Source organism: Periplaneta americana, chromosome 15, assembly GCF_040183065.1.
Source record: "Periplaneta americana isolate PAMFEO1 chromosome 15, P.americana_PAMFEO1_priV1, whole genome shotgun sequence".
Taxonomy (NCBI): domain Eukaryota; kingdom Metazoa; phylum Arthropoda; class Insecta; order Blattodea; family Blattidae; genus Periplaneta; species Periplaneta americana.
The window spans coordinates 44,891,191-44,911,317 of NC_091131.1; the positions used below are offsets into that span (position 1 = coordinate 44,891,191).

At 35.2% G+C, this 20,127-nt stretch overlaps 1 protein-coding gene across 2 annotated transcripts in view; it reads left to right on the top strand.

Annotated features, from left to right (window-relative positions):
• The window catches only part of Traf4 (TNF receptor associated factor 4), a 199,855-nt gene that overhangs the window by 60,156 nt on the left and 119,572 nt on the right, over window positions 1-20,127 (top strand). Inside the window, exons 1-2 of one of the 2 annotated variants that reach the window (XM_069847019.1) lie at window positions 6,149-6,366; window positions 8,331-9,046. The exons of the other annotated variant lie outside the window; for it this stretch is intronic. Coding sequence (XP_069703120.1) covers window positions 8,900-9,046 — 147 coding nt within the window. The 5' untranslated portion in view covers window positions 6,149-6,366; window positions 8,331-8,899. Of the gene's footprint in view, window positions 1-6,148; window positions 6,367-8,330; window positions 9,047-20,127 lie in introns of those variants that run through there. 2 annotated transcript variants of the gene reach the window in all.

A 20,127-nucleotide genomic window follows, 5' to 3' on the forward strand; every position in this document is an offset into this window, starting at 1 on the left:
GACATTCGGGGTTATTTTTCGAAAATCTTACGAATTACCACCATTCGATAGTAAAAGGGTGTCTTCCTGCCTTCAGATATCGTATACCAAACGTAGGAATCCCACCACCAGATGTAGCAATATCACTAACTTCTGTAGCCATCTAGTCAGGAAAAGGTTAATGAAATGATGGATATTCGGGATAATAATCCTTAGCAGCGAAAATGGGACTCACGCGAGTTAACTCGGGTTAATAAATTTTGACGGAAATTAGCAACCCGAGTTAACTCGGGTTAATCAGGGAAGTGGTTAAGGTGAAAATGTTAAATTTTTTTTCTCATAACCACAATGTTCCTCTCTAGCTATATCTCATTCAGCTTATTTTTAAACATCATTTCTAAACAAAGTGACACAATAATGCATCTTGAACACAATCAAGCGTAAGATATAATTCCCCGATTTTCATTGTTATTTAACATAGGCTACATTTCAACTGTACAAACATCAAGACTATTCAGGAACAAAGCATAGTTTTAATATGATCACAATAGAGCGATGGTAGATGGTGAGGAAAAAAGAAGCTCTTATAGGGTGGCGCACGAAATGTTGAACAATTTGATTTTGATTTTGTGGCTATATTATTAAAGTGACATATTTCAAACTCCACTCGTAAATGTAGTGGTTCTTGGAGGGTCAGCTAGGGCTCAGCACAGATCAGTTGATTAAGATGGCGGACAGAGAACGGCTTACTACTCAACAGAGAGCGAAGTTAGTGCTTTTATACGGAGAAACGAAGAATGTGATTGTTACACAGAGACGTTTTCGTCAACATTTTAACACAAGGTGGACCCCGCTAAAAACACTATTGGACCTTTTCCTTCGACCAAACAGTCAATTCTTCTTGCACTTTATGCCACTCCATTGCACACGCAGTGATTTGTACAGGATGGAACCCGACCACACACAGCCAATATTGTTTTCGAATTCCTGCATCAAACGTTTTGTGAAAAAGTGTTGTCCCACCGCTTTCCTCGGCGTCATCAACGTGGTCAAATTTGGCCACCTCACGGCCCCGACATCAATTCCTGCTATTATTTTCTTCGGGGATTTTTAAAAGATCACGTCTTCCGTCAGCATCCTCGAGATCTGGTGGAACTCAGAACCCGTATTGTTGAAGTGTGCTATATAATGGATGAAGATTTGTGTCGGCGAGTATTGCAGAATATGAGCGTTTGTCTTGAAGAGCTTCTGCGGCCAAACGGTGGCCACATTGAATAAGTTTTTCATTAACATCAATTCTCCACGAGTTTATGATTCCAAGTCTATGTATTTCGTTATGTTATGTGTCATAGTATTCAAATAAATTGAAATATAAATGGTTCAACATTTCGTGCGCCACTCTGTATGTGGGAAAGTTAGAGGTAACATGTATGTAATACACTCTACTAGGGAGTAAAGGAAACTCGGCACTAGAAGCTGATGTGGTGAGCACTGGGCTTTGATCGTATATTACCACTGGGACAGACCCAGTACACAATTTCACTAATAGGCTGATTGGATCCTCGAGACGTTTTAAACGATATGGAGAGATTAAAAAAGGCCTTCATCAGTGACTGAGTCCAGTCCAAGAGTGTTACTGTACCTACAGAGTCAACTTATTTGTGTTTCTTATTATACAGAAACATAAGATTGCTTTATTTAAAAACAATGCATTTTGTATGATAAGACGAAGGTCATGAGAGAAAGAATGAGATTCGAACCGAGAATGCATTCAATATGTGGGAGAGGAATTTGCAGCGTTCTTAGGAAAGAGAGGAGGAAAGGAGTGAGGGGGAAATAAAACTATTTATAGTGCATTGTTCTCCACATAGCCCTACTTGTTCAAATTGTAATAAAGTAACAAGAGGTTTATCGACCTAGAGAACGCTTTCGTCTGATTATCTCTACGACCTTTAGATAAAATATAGTGCATGCAGTTATTGATAGCTTATTGTGTGCGATATCAAGAGTTCGTGTAAAAGTCGGCCATCAATATTCTGCCCATAACGTCGGTATAAAAACATATCCGGTTGAAGAGAAAAGAATTCATGAAAGAAATTAACCAAATCTATTTGTGATCCATCATCATCATCATCATCATCATCATCATCATCATCATCATCATCATCATCATCATCATCAAGGGTTAAACCCAATGGTGCCACCAACGTAGCTCAGTCGGATGAGGCTCTTGCCTGCCGATCCGGAATTACGCTCGGGCGCGGGTTCGACTCCCGCTTGGGCAGATTACTTGGTTGGGATTTTTTCCGAAGTTTTCCCCAACCGTAAAACAAACATCAGGTAATTTATGGCGAATTCTCGACCTTATCTCACCAAATACCATTTCGATATCACCAATCCCATCGACGCTAAATAACCTCTTAGTTGATACAGCTTCGTCAAATAACCAAGTTAAGAAAAAAACTAGTGGTTTTTACCGATGCATATGATCCCTCTAACGTTTTCTCGGTTTTCCAGTCCTTTCGTTTATAGGATGAGAGTTGATTATCTATACAGTTATCGTCTATTCCAGCGGTCATCAGCACAGAGCACCCTGGGGCTAGCGTCTCTTACCCGCAGAGAACACACTGCCCTATGGCGCATTCGTAGCTGCTAGCGGATATGCTCTCTACCTCTTTCTGCTGCACAAGGGGGCACACGGGACGGCTCCGCTTACCCTTTGCCCATTTCAGCGAGTTCTGATGACCATTGGTCTATTCGATAAAGATGTTCTAGTCAATTGTTCCCGTATTCTCTTATCTTTTCAACAACACTGAATATTTGCAATACTTCTCGCACGTCCATTCTCATATCTAGGCGAGAATATCTCGGCACATTATGAAGCTATCTCATTTCAGCTGCTACTATTTCCTTCAGTTGAGCTCTTCGTCAGAGTCCAATTTTTCTGACCCATAAATAACACAGAAACTGCTATTACTTTACAGAATTTGAGTTTAGTTTGTTAACTCATTCTTTTAAAATTACTTTTAATCGTTCCATACACAAGTTATTAGTTAAATTTGTTAATTTTGATGTCAGCATATTTATCTTCGGAATATTTAGTATTTATTGCAACATACTGTACAACACAAAATAAAAACATGTTATTGACGTAGCACACACCCGTTTGAGCAAGCTCGTGTTCGGGGGCGATTCCTAAAAATAAATATCTTATACTGAATGGACATAGCAAAGGGTCAATAAAACTACAAAACCTATACAATCATTACAAAATAAGGATAATTACGAAGATAGAAAACAAAGTCAAGAACAGAATATAAGTTGAAATGAATAAATATATTGAAATTAAGAAGAAGGAAAAAGGGACATGATTATCAAATAATTTGGTTAATTTTTTCTTAACTTTATTAAGGTCAAAATTACATAGGTCAGGATTTATTATCAAAATGGAGTTGCCACCACATAGCCTAAACAATAATTGAGGCGGTCAGAAGCAAATGGGTGTAAGTGCAATTACGTTATTTTCCATAAAATGTGATTGAAAGTTACTAAGCATTCGTAAATTCCGTGAAGTTTTCATTTTATATGTTAATGTGCGATGTTGTTAAAAGATACATCCCTTTACCGCTGAAATTTTAAATGCTTTAGTTTACCCTGGATGTGCTTAAATAATTTATTTTAGAAGTGTCACTTACACTCCTTTGCTTTTAACCGCCTCAATTAAAACAAATGTCTTGTTCTAATAAGTTATCTAGCATCGATTAAATTGTGATAAGATGGTATTTCGCGAGTTCAGTCCGAGAACTCGCCACGAATTATCCCACATTCCCTTATCAGTTTGAAAACGTCGAGAAAATAAATCAAAGATGTAATCAATCCAAACGGGATTTCAACCACGCCCAAGTGCAGTCTTGAACAGTCCAACTTACTATCGTATTACATGTTATACAGGATGTGTTTTTGCTTAACTTTCCAGTCACTTATTTCGAAAACAACGCGTTTACAAGAATAGAATTCTTTTTTATTTATTAGAAGTATGAAGATCAAGTTTGTTTTTTTAAATGGAAAAACAATCTTCTTTTATCAGATTACGATTTAACGCAATAAACTTGTCTGAAATATTTTTATCAAATTCTTATTTCTGTTAAATATTTAACGGAACTGAAAGACATTAATACACGGTATTACTTAAAAAAAATTGCATCTTGGATTTATTTTGTTTACTTTTTTGTCTGTTTTCTTTGTGTTTACAGTGTTGTATGTATATTTATGTTAAAGGAAAACAAAAGCAATCTGGCTTTTGTGTTTAAAGTATGTTTATATTTACTTGAAAGATAAACAAAATAAATCCAAGATACAATCTTTTTGAAGTACTGACACGTAATAATTTTATGAAAATAAGGGTTTGATAAAAGTTATTTGTTTCTGTGCGTAAAATCAGAATTTGGTGAAAAAGTTTGGGTGTAAATTTAAAAAGTTGGCCTTGGAATGACCTTGATAATCTCCATTAAATAAAAAATAGCTAATGCCATTGTTTTTCCGTTCAGACGAAAAAACGTTTATTCAAGATTATTGTTTCTCGCAAATGCGTTGCTTTCGAGATAAGCATAAAAATACACACATACAAACACTGTAAACTATATAATACCGACTTATTACCCCGAATACCAACGAATTAAATAATCTATACTAATAATAAATCTGTAGCCGAAATTTTTCTGGTAATTTTCGATTTTCCAAAAATAATTGGTCCTAACATATACAATTAACCACCCTGAAACCGAAAATCGCTTTTTTGAAATTTTTGTTTGTATGTCTGTCTGTCTGTCTGTCTATCTGTCTGTCTGTCTGTCTGTCTGTCTGTCTGTCTGTCTGTCTGTATGTTTGTTTGTTACCTTTTCACGCGATAATGGCTGAACGGATTTCGATGAAAATTGGAATATAAATTAAGTTCGTTGTAACTTAGATTTTAGGCTATATGGCATTCAAAATACATTATTCAAAAGGGGGGTTATAAGGGGACCTGAATTAAATAAATCGAAATATCTCGCTTATTATTGATTTTTGTGAAAAACGTTACATAACAAAAGTTTCTTTAAAAATAATTTCCGATAAGTTTTATTCCTTGAAAAATTTTGATAGGACTGATATTTAATGAGATAAATGAGTTTTAAAATTAAAATAACTGCCATCTAAGGCCGTGTAATGAATTAAAAAACAAATGACTTCGTCTATAAGGGGCCTTGGACAGCAACAATCGAAAGCTATGAAAGATAGCCTACAGATAATGTTTCTGTGTTTGTATGAAGTAATATCAGAAGCTAAATTAACCGATTTGTATAATTAATTATTAATTCACCATTGGAAAGTGTAGTTTTTCTAGATGGACATAATGCTATAATGTTATTACAGTAACTTCTGAGTGAATCGAGGACAGGTAAGATTAAAATAGCTTCTTATGCACAGAAAACTTGATAGACTATTCTGTACATTCGTTTCCTGTAGTTCCTAAAATAATTTTTATGACCAAATGAGTGGTCTCTGGATCAAAATGATTGCATTTTAATTATGCAAATACAATTCAAATTAAGTAACATAATAAACGATTTATCCTTATATCAAACACGAATATTCCCTGGATCAAATGTCCTATTTTAATTATGTAATTACTTTATATTTATTTCTAACGGGTGCAGCGGAGCGCACGGGTACGGCTAGTAATAATAATAATAATAATAATAATAATAATAATAATAATAATAATAATAATAATAATATGAAGATATGATAAATCTAGGAAACCTTACATGAAACTGATTAGATATTAACAGATTTTAAATAACTTTTACGATTTGATACCCACCTCGAATCGTGGAATTAGCGACCTTCCAGGAGGTCACGACCCTCAGTTTAATAAGTTGTGGCAAATGCAAGTCTGTCGTAGTGTTCTTGTAATAGCTTTTCCACACACATTTCCCTGGCCCAGGCTCATGGGGGAAACAAAAGACGGCGGGGGCACACATGTGTTCCAACAAATGCAGTGCTAGACAAAGACCAGATAATCCCCCACTGTTGCACGTCCGGTCCTGCGCCATCTGTCGGCCGCGGTCAGCTGCTCCTCGTGTGTGTAATGTTCATTGACGAGCCTTCGGTCCCGTCAGTATCGCGAGAGAGTCGAAACTGTGAACATCGTGCCATCGACCGCACTGGATGCTGTGGTACACGTGCGCGTAATGTGAGCAACATCGTGAGAAACTATTCTGAAATATTCTCACACTTGGCGCTGTGACCTCATCGGAATTTCTTATTGTGTTACGTTGTAAAACTTGAGACAGAAGAAGAGTGTGTTTTTACAGAGAAACTGTTGTTGCTTTGGTTACGTTAAACGTAAGGACTTTCTTTTATTTTATATGAATATTAAAACTAGGTGTTTGTTTGTTATATAGGTCTTAAGACTGAATAATTCTAACACTGTTTAAACCTTATAATCTTGAAGACGGTGTTATAACAGTGTTATTTAATGTAGATACTGCAATCAAAAGAAACGGTAAATATGACAACTATATCTTGCTAATTGTTACAAAATGTTTTGTTCTTTATAATCTTTAATTTATAATTTTGAAACAGTTGACAGAAGTAGTAGCAGGCCTATAATCATTTTTATTTCTGTTATTTAATATGTTACATTAAGTAGTGTTTTTAATTTTTAAAAGTTCATTCTTCATTGAAAATTTGAGAATCGAGAAAAAAATATTCAATCGTTATAAACTTTTTATTAAAATCTTGAAATTTCTGGCAGAAGATCGTAATGTAGGGAGCTATTATCTTAGAAGTATTAAATATAAATATTCCGTTATTATGAGTAGATAGTCTTTTGTTTTTGAAGTCTGCGTTTTTCCGACCTGACAAAAGGTGTTAGAACAACTTCATTTTAAGTTATTTCAATATTAAATAGAGTATCCCCCTCCTTGCAAGTGATCTTGCATCATGTCAGATTTTTAAGTTGTGAAGCTTATAATATTATGATTTTTAAATATATGACTTAGAATTGTGATTTAGCAAAGTATATCTCGAAAACGGTAGATAAAAACATCTTTCTTTACTGATTGGTAAGATATATTCTTTTGTTCGCTTACTTATGTAACTCTCATGAACAATTGACAAGTGCATGTAACAACTTTTTAATTTATTTAGTTTAAATAATATGAATATATATCTTATATATCTTGTGTTTTTGTGGATATACAACTCAGGGATTTAACAATGCCATAAGAAACCTATAATATATAAAAATAATAAAGAAAGAATTTAGTCAGTGGGTCATAATTAGAAATTAACAGGTTTTGACTATTTGTGAAACAAGAGAATATCCTTTATGATCACTAAGTTAAAGTCTGATGCTCTCTTGTTTCACAAATTATCAAGACTGTTAATTTCTAACCTGGCTCACTAGTTAAGTTATTTCGTCACTGTTTTCATACATAGGATTTTTATGGCAATGTTAAACCCACAGAAAAACACACGGTACATAGGCTTCTTTTATTTTCAACATGTTCTTCCGTTATTGAAGATTTGAAAGGAAATAATTATTGAAAATAGGAACAAACATTTTGTAGTCTTGAAGTATCTGGCGGAAGAACATGTTATATCATAATTTACCTTAGAAGTAGCGTTTTGCAATTCATTTTATGTAGATTTTCAGAAAAGTCTATATCTATATTGAAAGTTTATTGTTTCAGTCATTGACTTTACTGTTCTGTATGTTTTAGGTGTTAACCTTTACATAATAAGTTACAAGACATATAAACGTTTTCGTTGAACAGTGTCAACATCTTCAGATACGAACAATCAATATCATTATTCTCTACATTCTCTACACATCCAACACATGTTTAATAGCATACTGGGATAAAATCTGTTAAAATTGATATAATTGGATGTGTAGAGAATGTAGAGAGTAATGATATTGCAAAATTGATTGTACATATCTGAAGATGTTGACACTGTTCAACGAAAACGTTTATACGTCTTGTAACTTATTATGTAAAAGTTAACACCTAAAACATACAGAAAAGTAAAGTCAATGACTGAAACAATAAACTTTCAATATATTAGAAGTAGTGGATGTATTTTTATTTCCCAATTAGGTCAACTACAATAGGTCCTTTTATTCGTTAAATTATTGTGTTTTCACTACTACAACCTGAATTGAAAGTAACTCGTAATTTTAAGGCATGACGATTTATATCTGGTAGCCTAACATGTAACGTTCACGTACATATTTCATCGCTAATTTCATCCCAACTTTCAAAGTCTGACTCATTCTTCACCACGGCATTTGTATTCCACAGAATATCCGGTTGCTACCAGTGTCTTCTTCTCAGTGCTTGACTACGTGGGTTGTTGACTATACGAGTGAATGTATGAGAGGAATAGCTGGCCAGCTGATCTGTGTATTCATTACATGTAGTGGTTACATGACTGTCGAGTGAGTGAGAAAGAGAAACCGAGAAAAAATCTTCAGACATACATTCAACGGATACTGCCTTTATCATAGCTGGAATAAATCAACTCTGAGTGGCTCCCGAAAACAAAAAAATCAATGGATGTTTTCGATATTGCTTGCAATAAGTGAAAGAAGAGAGAACTTGCAGCAGCTGTTATTCTTGCTGAGGGTGTGAGGAAACAAGGGCAAACTGAACAGATGTGACTTTTAGAGGGTGGCTGTGAAAACAAGGGTAGGGGGACTGTTTCGACGTATAATTCACTCAACCCTCAAGTTGTAAACGAGACCCATCACCCACTACAAGTGCTGAGGTTTGCTATGAGACAAACACACTGACTCGGGAGGAAAAGGGAACCAAGTGTCAAGGATCGTATATTGACTGTTGACTGTGAGTGTGGTGTCATTGGTTCCAAGATGGTTCGTAGTCTGGCGCAGTGGACCAAAACGCTGAGCTTCCCGGCCCGTATCTCGCCGCAGAAGCACCAGCAGCACCAAGTAACGGCGACCCCAACCGAGTCCTCCGTCATCAGCGCGCCTACCGTCTCCGAGAACAGCATAGATGTGAGTATTGCATAACATTAGGGTCAGTAGGGACCCGGGGGCTACGGTCCCCGGTCTAATTTTAACAAGAAGGGGCCGGTCTTTACTGTTCTTAAGTGGTGTGTCCTAGAGCGAGAAGCAACGGTGGGACATAAAAATGTTCATGTGTCCCCTAGACATGCATGAAATCAGTTGGGTGATTTGCACTATGTATTGGAGGACTGTACAGCAGTCCCGCGAAGAAGAGAACGAAAATTGTTATGTACGAGTAATTTACTAGTCTTTGTAAACTACAGAATCTACTTGTTTTCAATTGGTTAATTTTACGACGCTTTATCAACTGCTATAGTTATCTAGCGTCTGAGTGGGATGAAGATGATAATTCCAACGAAATGAGTTCAGGGTCCAGCGCCGAAAGTTACCCAACATTTGCTGTTGGAAATCCCCGGAAAAACTTCAACTAAATAATTTGTCCCAACCAGGATTAGAACCTGGATCCTCTCGTTTCACGACCAGACATGCTAACCGTTACTCCACAGATTTAGACTAGGATCTACTTAAAGTCTTGTGGAGTGAATGATGAGGTACATGCCATCTTATCTTGCATGATACATGTTATAATACATATAACTTATTATGGAATACTACTTGCATCTTTCTTACTTTTAATTTTATAAAGAAATCCTATACAAAAGTTATAGGATTAAAGGAATATTTTGAACATGTTTTTAAACACTGTGTTGTTCATTTACAATTAGTGTGCCAACGACTTTTTTTTTCTAACGATACAATCTACTTATTTTTCAAATTTTCGATTCTTCAAGCCTCAAAACGTTAAACAATAACTTTTTATAAATAAAAACCTGGATACAAATACTGAAATTTAGATTAAGCTAAAAAATTAATACAAAGCACAGAATTTGAGGAAAGAAAAAAACATTAAAAACAATTTAACACTGTTACAATTGTGTCACGTTTTCGTATCAGTTCACAGAGGGTGTTCCAAATGTACCCATTCATTGCCAAACACTTCATAAATCTGTCTTCGAAATTATTTAATGTTTTAAGCAACACTGTTCGGTTGATCTATTGTATATCATCCCTAAATACTCGTTTTAACACTTATAGATCCTTTGGTAGGTCTTGATTTCAAATAACCCAGCAAAAAAATAAATAAATCTAATGGGATGAGATCCGGGGATCTTTGAGGCCATTTAAGAACTACTATTAAATTATTATTTTTCTACTATTCTTGATCCCCTTATTCTCCACAGTGTTAATATGATAGTCTATACAATAGGTACTCAAGCATTTCTCTTTGTTCTGTACACATACATTGGGATCATAAATTTTATACAATTTTACAAAATAATATTTTATAAATCGTAACAAATATTATTGTGTAGAATTTGAAATCAGAAGAATCCAAACATTGAAAAATAAATACATGTTGTCATTAAAAAAAACAGGCTTCTTCACACAGTCTTTATAAATTAAAATCATTTTTTGAAAAAAACATTTCAAAATATATTTTTATTTTCACCCCCTATATATCTTTTGTACACAGTTTTTCTTCATAAAATTAAAAATAAGAAAATTGTAGGTAGTATTCCATATTTTTTACACAGCTTGCATATTGAATTATTACCAAAAGCTATTCTCTGTAATGTTTTTGTATCCATAACACGGTGCAAAAACGGAAACATGTCGCACCATGTTGAGTACCGTCTTAAATCACATTGTTCTTGTAACGCCTGGACAAACTTCGGGGATTACTGCCTTCATTAAGCCAAGGAAAAGGGCCTACATAATCATGTCCACAAAAGTTTAGCTTTGTAACTGAATTCCTCTAGCGTTCTGAAGGTTTCTGAAGTCAGTGATGAACTGATGATTTCAGAATATCCTCTGCTTCCCGCATCATGAGGCATCCTTAATGTTAACTTGTAACGTTCTTGCACCCTACTAACTTCACGACAACTGGGGAAAAGATTAACCCCTTCTGCCTATGCCCTTACGCACTTACATCTTTCTCAACTTTCTATTTTCTCCATTCCTCATCTCTCTTTCTTCTACGCCTCTCTTTTTTGTAACAATGTTCTATATTTATATTTAGCCGCTATTATTATTATTATTATTATTATTATTATTATTATTATTATTATTATTATTTTCGGGAGGAAATTAAACGCAGAATAAATATGAGAAATGCGTGTTATTATTTGGTTGAGAAGCTCTTATCATCCAGTCTGCTGTCCAAAAATCTGAAAGTTAGAATTTATAAAACAGTTATATTATCGGTTCTTCTGTATGGTTGTGAAACTTGGACTCTCACTCTGAGAGAGGAACATAGGTTAAGGGTGTTTGAGAATAAGGTGCTTAGGAAAATATTTGGGGCTAAGCGGGATGAAGTTACAGGAGAATGGAGAAAGTTACACAACGCAGAACTTCACGCATTGTATTCTTCACCTGACATAATTAGGAACATTAAATCCAGACGTTTGGGATGGGCAGGGCATGTAGCACGTATGGGCGAATCCAGAAATGCATATAGAGTGTTAGTTGGGAGGCCGGAGGGAAAAAGACCTTTAGGGAGGCCGAGACGTAGATGGGAAGATAATATTAAAATGTATTTGAGGGAGGTGGGATATGATGATAGAGACTGGATTAATCTTGCACAGGATAGGGACCGATGGCGGGCTTATGTGAGGGCGGCAATGAACCTTCGGGTTCCTTAAAAGCCATTTGTAAGTAAGTATTATTATTATTATTATTATTATTATTATTATTATTATTATTATTATTATTAAGGCTCCAAGAAGCTCAGTTGTTACAGCAACTGGCTAAGGTCTGGAAGGTCCTGGGTTGAATCTCGAGTAGTAGTGGGATATTTTCCATAGCGTAAACTTCCATAATGGCCTTTACGTCCACTAGCCTCATAACAAATTGAGTATCGAGTCTTACTCGGGGGCAAAATACGGTCGGAGAGCGCTGCAGACTACAAAACCCTCATTCTGACGCCAAGGTCACGGAATCACAGAGCTTTACCTCTATGCCCTCATGCGTCTTCATGGTGCTACATTATTAATATTATTATTATTGTTATCATTATGTTAATATACTCTTATTATTATTATTATTATTATTATTATTATTATTATCATCATCATTATCATAACTGTTCCATAAGTATTTCGTCGTTTATACATCACTAAAAAATTAACATCGAACATTGAAGTGTTTATTTCATAGTGAATGGCAGGGTTCGGTTGCAGACCGCTCATCGATGTCTCTCTGTCATCCGAATGCAAGTTTCATCATGTTTAAGAATGTTGCGCCGTTGATGGTAATTGCCAACCATGATTCAGCTGTTCGGGTCTGTTCAAGAACAAGTTGTATGCATGCAATATTATCTGCATTAAGCTATACTAGTAAATTAGTTAGGAAGAACTTTCACTTCTTCTCAGAGAAATTTTTCTCATCTTGTGTTTATCCACGTAATCGTAAACTGTCATCTTATTACTGCGTGAAATTCGTAGCCATGGAAACAATTGGATGTTACGAACTGGATTAGAATATACTGTAGTAGCTGTTTATAGTTCACTGCAACGAGTGTAAAAGAGAAGGGGATAGAAGCATGATATTTTACTGCAGTCCTGAAGATTGGAATCATCGCATTGTTCGGTCGGTTCAGGGCTAGGCGTACTCTGCGTTGCGTCACCTGATTGCTCGCGGGGTCCGCAGTTCGTGATTCTGTAGCTCCGCGAGTTACGACATCGCATGTGTTTTCCAAGTCTGCTTTCCTTGAGAACCAAGCTTCATGAGATGTTACAGCCCTTCATACGTGTGTCACTTCTTATCTTTAACTATAGTTTTCAATGGCAGTAGGCCTAATTATTCATCGCTGGATAAAGAATAAATGCACTAGTTATGAATTTTCTCACAGGAAAGGCTTTTGAAAAAATGTTCGAGCTGGATTTATAGCATTATCCAGAATATAGATCTACTCTTGCAAATGTAGCATAGCAAGTTCAGAGGCCTTCTCGAATAATTACATGTATGTATGTATGTATGTATGTATGTATGTATGTACGATCATTTAGCGTCCTAAATATCACTGTTATATTACATACTAGTCGTACGTGCATGTTCCAAAATAGCACAGTTACATTACATACTAGTAGTACGTAACTGTTCCAAAATACCACTGTTCCATCAGATACTAGTCAACCGTGCGGTTCCAAGATACCACTGTGCACCTTGTACAGGGACATCATTTTATTTTTACTAACATTTTTAATATTATCCTGGTTATACCTTTAGAGAACCGGAAACACAGTTTGCTATCCCCTTCCACGACTGTAGTTCGATGATACTGGCGTAAAACACAAACAAATCACTCTACTAGGTATAGGAGGGAAGAAAAGTAGTTCATCCATTTGCGTAAACTAGGCAATATCGCGATTTTGAGTTCGATCATTTTCATTAGGTTTTTGTTTAATCAAAATAGAGTACAGTATTAACAATAAGTGTTTTTACTCACGAACTGAGTTATCCGTGCGAACGTATTAATTATGCAGTGTATATTATACTGTCTACAGCACATTAGCGTACAATATAGAGAAAGAAGTTAAATTGAAAAATAATCATAATATGAATATTTAAACACATTTTTGAAAATGGTGGACGTTCATTTCGATACAGGCTTCAGTTCTTTTGTGCATATTATCGCACTATAGACTATTGTACCTAATTTCAATTACCAGTTTTGTCCTTCGTACTATTAACTCATGTTGAAATAATTCTGTACTTCCTCTATAAAAGAGTACCTTACGTACTGTAAATTCAATCTTCACTTCTGCCCAACCCGCACAGATAAAATTACTCAGACATGCTATCTACTGTCCGTCCAAGTGGTTATGCCGCAGGATCGTAGAAAGGAGGGAAATCATGTGACAGTTAATTACTTAACGAGGCCCTTTTATTTAAGTTATTTTAAACAATTGTATAGTATTACGTAAACGTCCAATTCGTAACAGAAATTAATGTTTTCAGGAAAGAGCTAAGACAGCCCAGCTTTTACAAAGGAGCGAGCAAAAGCAGGTGGGGGGAAATGGGGATGCGACATAGGCAAACGGACAGTATACTTCGCACGAAAACATAACGACCTTCCCTCATACCCTTCACCAGTTAACTGCAGGCACGCGCAAGGGATAAACCCTTAGCCGAGTTGCCAATTCTTCAAGTCATTGTGATTTGCGAACCTTTTTTCAAATTGTGTTCCGTGAAACCGCGATTTTCAGCGAGACTATAATATCTTTGTAAATATACCTTAATTTATAATTACTAAAACAAAATTGGTATAAAAATGAACAAGCTCATTTTAAAAACACATTATATTTATATTTTCACTAACATGTTTTGCCTAAATTAACAAAGAAGTGCAGACTTCTATAATAAGTGTTAAATTCTCATGTTATTGAAGAAGTTCCAGAATTTTATACTTAATTAAGGATGTTGCGCTGGTCAAATTTTCGGAAACTGTGATCATTGAATAGCAATTTATAGTACAAGAGAGTAAAATTAGATTTTATCCGCTTCGCCTTGGGTGATAATTTCCACGAGCGCATAAAATCCGTTTATTCTAGTGTGCTATACAATATTTTAATCATTACTGATATGTAAATTTAATTTTAAAGTGTAGGTCTTTTCTTTGTAATGTGTTGTTGGCGAAGAAGTTCATATATATCCATTTTAATTAATGCTAATATGTTGGTTGTCATGTAGAGAGTGATTTAAAAACATTTAATTCACTGCTGTAAGTTAGAAAACTTTTAAGCACTGCTGGGAATAATGTCATTATTTAGGTTGCTAAGGACGGTGAAATAAAGACCAGTTTAGATACCGCTCATGGATAAATGTATTCCTTTTACATCATTTTTTCATAACATGAAAATCATATTAAAGCACAAAAGAATAGGCCTATATTTGTTTCTCTGCCAGTTTACTTGCTGATTCGATGCAGATTTTCTGTAGGCCTATGGAACGTTATAAGATACGAAATATGATTGAATTAATTAAGGGGGCATGTACACTTCTTATACCTTAAAATTATGTTATGTGAAATATAGGCTTAATATAAAATTTAAATTTATATACAAACTATTGAAGTTCATTCAGATAAAACAACCTGTATTAGTTTTTTTAGTTATTTAACGACACTGTATAAATTACTAGGTTATTTGTTGTCGATGGGATTGGTGATACAAAAATGGTATTTGGCGAGATGAGGCCGAGGATTCGCTATAGATTACCCGACATTCGCCTTACTGTTGAGAAAACCTCGGAAAACCCCCAATCAGATAAATCAGCCAAAGCGGGAATTGAACCCACGCCCGAGTGCAACTTCGGATCGGCAATCAACTAAGCCAACTAAGCTATGCCAGTGGCTCTGTATTAGTTCTGAAGTTATGATTTGTAATGTAAAGTGCGGCATTGGCTATAATAGCTGTTAAGTGGAAAACGGCATGAGCTCTTTTTTCTTCTTCGCAAACTAGGCCTTTATTCCTTAAAAACCCTTTTCCTGGTAATTCCGAAAATACTGGATAGATTCGAATGCAATTTTTTCTGCATTCTTAAACATAATGTACAAATCAGAATATTTCCGGAAGTTTATTTGCTGTTGGCGATATCTCTTCCGAGTACTGTTCGACGAAGTAAATCACGCACAAAATCGTCTATCTTACCGAATTCTGTTTTACAGTAGTTTATTTTCTCTTCAGTTGGCGAACCGTAATTCTTAATTACTATGCCCCATATATATTTTTTTTACAAACTCCGCCGGGTTGCGTCCGATGTTAAGTGATTAAGATTTGTACTTATCAAACTGCCTCAACTTTCGATTACTCTATGGATAGAATTTCTGACGTTGGATACAATTTTAACACACTCCTCTGCAAATAACATATCCTGTTTTCTTCGACGGTGTTATTTGTTCTTGTCGTGATGGTCCTGGATCTTCAGGTGAATCAGGAGGCCTGACTGCGGATCATCGGCTCCTACACTCATTAATCATGGCCGGAATAAATTAGACATATTGAAGTGCACAACAGTATAAAACAACACGTCGACATATGTCTAAAAAACACTGACAACAGGTGAAAACAAACAGGTAGAAGCAATGACTTACGAGTAAATTTGGCAATGTTGGGATCTATTGTATTTCTGCCACGCGGCTAGGGGTTGAGTAGAGGATGGGGGTTTATGACGGATTACCAATTCCAAGAAGAGAGGCCGTCATGTTTTCGAGGCAAGTATACCTGTGCGAAAATATGACTCAATATTGAAAGCTCTTTCGTCACTGGAAAACGGGAACATATTTCTGGAACGTACTATACTCACTAACTCAGTGCTGTTTTTCTATATGCGGCCTTGATTCTGTGTGGAGGACAGTTGGAATTTCATTAGTAGAAGGGATGGGCGTGAAGTACATTAAAAAAACTCAGGTACAATAAAAATTGAAGTAAAAATAAAATGATGTCCCTGTAGTTACAAGTTACATATGGTACTGTTATTTCGGAACTGTTATTTGGAACCTAGTATTTTCAAGGAACTGGAACAGTTGGAACTGTTACGAAAAAATAACTTTTTCCATCTCTAGTTATTAGTAGGCTGCTTATTAATAAATTAATGAAGATCATGGTAACTGTTCCAGTCAATCAGAAAGTGACCATCAAATATCTCAATTCATTTATAAATGGACTGTATGCAAATATGACAGAATGTGCCAGGAAGAGAATCTTAGTCTCGTAACTGAGATGCTAGCAATAAAATTTTGTCACACTTTCCCAGCGAATTGGATTAATTTTGGTGTATGCTTTGTTACAAAGTCGTCATATCATGAGAGATTTCAACTGCTAGGAGGGAGGCAGAAACAAAGCGGACGTTCCTGTTCGATCAGGTCCGGCACCGACGTGCACGTACTTGTCTCGACGTGAATTCCTGCCGCCGAGCCGGCATTCCTTTCCTTATGGTGGAAATGGAAAGCAAGCTCGTTGCAGGTGGAGAACCGTATGTCTGCAGCCACCGGGCGCGGTCCACAACCTCATAGGGCGTGCAATTGGGAGGGGATAACACATTGTCATCCTCACCACATTGGCATATATCTCACGTTCTAACAAACTTCGGCTATATTTTTTGTTGAAGTAAATTTCTGACAATAAGGGCTGATTGTATAAACCATTTAATCTTAGATCAGAGGTTAAATTGATCCTCGTTCTAGCTGAACTTGGAATTTTGTGTTGTATAAAGTCTAATCTGAGATTAATTTGTCTTAAACTAAAGTCAACTTTGACTGAAGAAATTCTCCGATTAAGTTAGATGATCCAAGTTCAGTTATTTCTTTTCTGTTTGAAATATATGAGTGGCAGATTGTGCAAAAAGAATAACCATTATTATTAATATTAATAGATATGGTAGGTTCATTTATATATATATATATATATATATATATATATATATATATATTTTTTTTTCAATTTCTTCCCTTAATACACAAACATTCTTATATTTTATAAGGCTTTACCTGTTCAGCAGTATCAAATAACATAACCTATAATTATATTATGTTTATAACAAACATTAATTATTAATGGATATGATGGGTACATTCATAAATTTTCAATTAACTGTATTACTAAACGAAAATTGTCGTTTTATAAAGCTTTATTATGTTTAGCAGTATCAAACACCATAATATGATAACAATTTGGAGAACAGTCAACCTTCTTCTTATTGTCCGCCATTATTTACAATGCACAAAACAAACCAGTGTCTCCAACAGAGTGTACGGAAAGTCGCCAAAAAGTAGTTGTAAAGTCGCTAGATTTCTCATTATCAACAAAGAAAGATTAAATTTTGTCACTATGGGGTGCTAAAAAGGTCGCTAAATACCTATTTAAGCAATATAAAAGTTAAAAGAAAATGTCGTTGAAAAAGAGTTGAAGTCACTAAATTGGTGACACTGAACAAATCTGTACAACATGGCCTGCGCATCATATACTTCACCTGTTTATGAGATGTTGCCAAATCCTTTTCACGTGAACTTAGATTGCATTTGAACCAAGGTAATTTGATCGCAGAAAAGTTTTATACAATAAAACAAGTGTCTGAACTCGGTTCACTTTCCGATCTTCTATCAGAGTTGATCTTTAGTCAGGGAGTTTTATACAATTGGGCCTAAGTCTTATAGAAATTTCAAATTAAATCTGTTTACCAGAGGAAGACTTCTGGATATTCAACCATGTCCTGTAACTTGACCTCTGACGTATATGCAGGCCATGTAATCAGGGATACAGATGCCCATTATCAGGACATCTTACGAATTTTTTTCTTTCATTGTGCAGATACGGAAATAACATTTGAAGTTCCTTTATTGTGTAGTTTTGTTTACAACACACTGTGCATGTGTACTTATATGCAACAGGTTCATGTCAGTAGATTTACTATCATGTGAAAGAATTCCTTTGAGACAAAATTCCGACACACCCACGACGCTAATATTTATTTATTTATTTATTTATTTATTTATTTATTTATTTATTTATTTATTTATTTATTTATTTATTTATTTATTTATTTATTTATTTATTTATTTATTTATTTATTATTTTGCTAATAATTGTAACATAAAATATAATATATACAGAGAAACTTCAGCTCGCCCCTGAAAGAGTAGAACTCGTGCTCAGGGGCGGATTCCTGAATTGAAATTAATAATTATACAATACAATTTGTCTTATGTCTACTATGCAATTATAATATATAAATTTAAATTTATAATTTTTCAATTTTTATAAAATCCATACACAACTTTTTAAACTCGGCAGTTGCGAGCGTCGTTAAATAAAACATAATTTTCAATTTTTACAATAATGGCGATGATTATGATGATGATGATGACATAACAGGTCATCACATTGACAACAAAGAACCATTTCCTGGTAGCAATTCGAAACTAACAACCACACAGTGTCAGAAGTTGTGTTCCTTCATGTCTGTGTACGTTACAGGCTGGCTACAACGATAACAATAATGATGATGATAATAATAATAATAATAATAATAATAATAATAATAATAATAATAATAATAATAATAATAATTCATTCAAAGGTTGGTTTTGTCTAAGTCCCTAAGTGAGGAAAGCTAATCAACATCAGCGATATTGTCTGTCCATGTAATCAGTGTGGCTCAAAAACATCGACTGAGACAATAAAACACAAATATAAGACAGGAACACATATCAAGTTTCTAAGGCTGGAATTGAACCCTAAGAACTGTAACGCTTGGAGCAATACCATCATTCTTCACTTGCTGACAAGCACAGAATCCCTAATTGTTTAGCTGTTGATTTTGTCTTCTCGACTACTGGTGTGGTTCCTGCTTGCGTACGCAAACTGTTCGTTGTTTTGCTGTGTCGTAACGATTCTTTTGTTTTCCCTGATGTCCACCACACTGTTGGACCGGAAATGCAGAAGCAAGTTGCTTATATCTGCACTCAGTTTCTACCTCTGTCGCGCTCGAGCCGAGTTTCACTTGTTCAGAGAGCGCGATTCCTCTTGTCAGGTGATAAGCGACGTTGCCCAAGAAGTTCCGATTCTCAAACCCCGGAACGCCTCAGCGTTTCATAAAGAACAGCAGAAATAAATCACAAAGTTGAATGAAAATGAAAATAATTGGTGTCGTGGAGAGGACATATTCCCTAATTTGTTTTCTAATTTTTTGTCATGTCATTGACGATATTCTTGTATGTGGTTTATTTTCTGACCAGCATTTGCGAGATCTTACATTTTATCTCTGCCGGTCAGTGGCCGTTAAATTTCAAGTGGCTTATCTTACAGTGCGGACGTCAGTGTAATTATTTATTTATTTATTTATTTATTTAACTAGCTAGATAGTGAGTAAAAATTAAAATTATAAAACAAAAAAGTTTCTAGCCACTACCGTAAGAGCCAGGCTCGTGTAGGGTGTGGTCTTAGCCAATAATATAACATAAAATTTACAAGGACAGTTTACTAAATACAGTGAGTAACTTAATAACACAC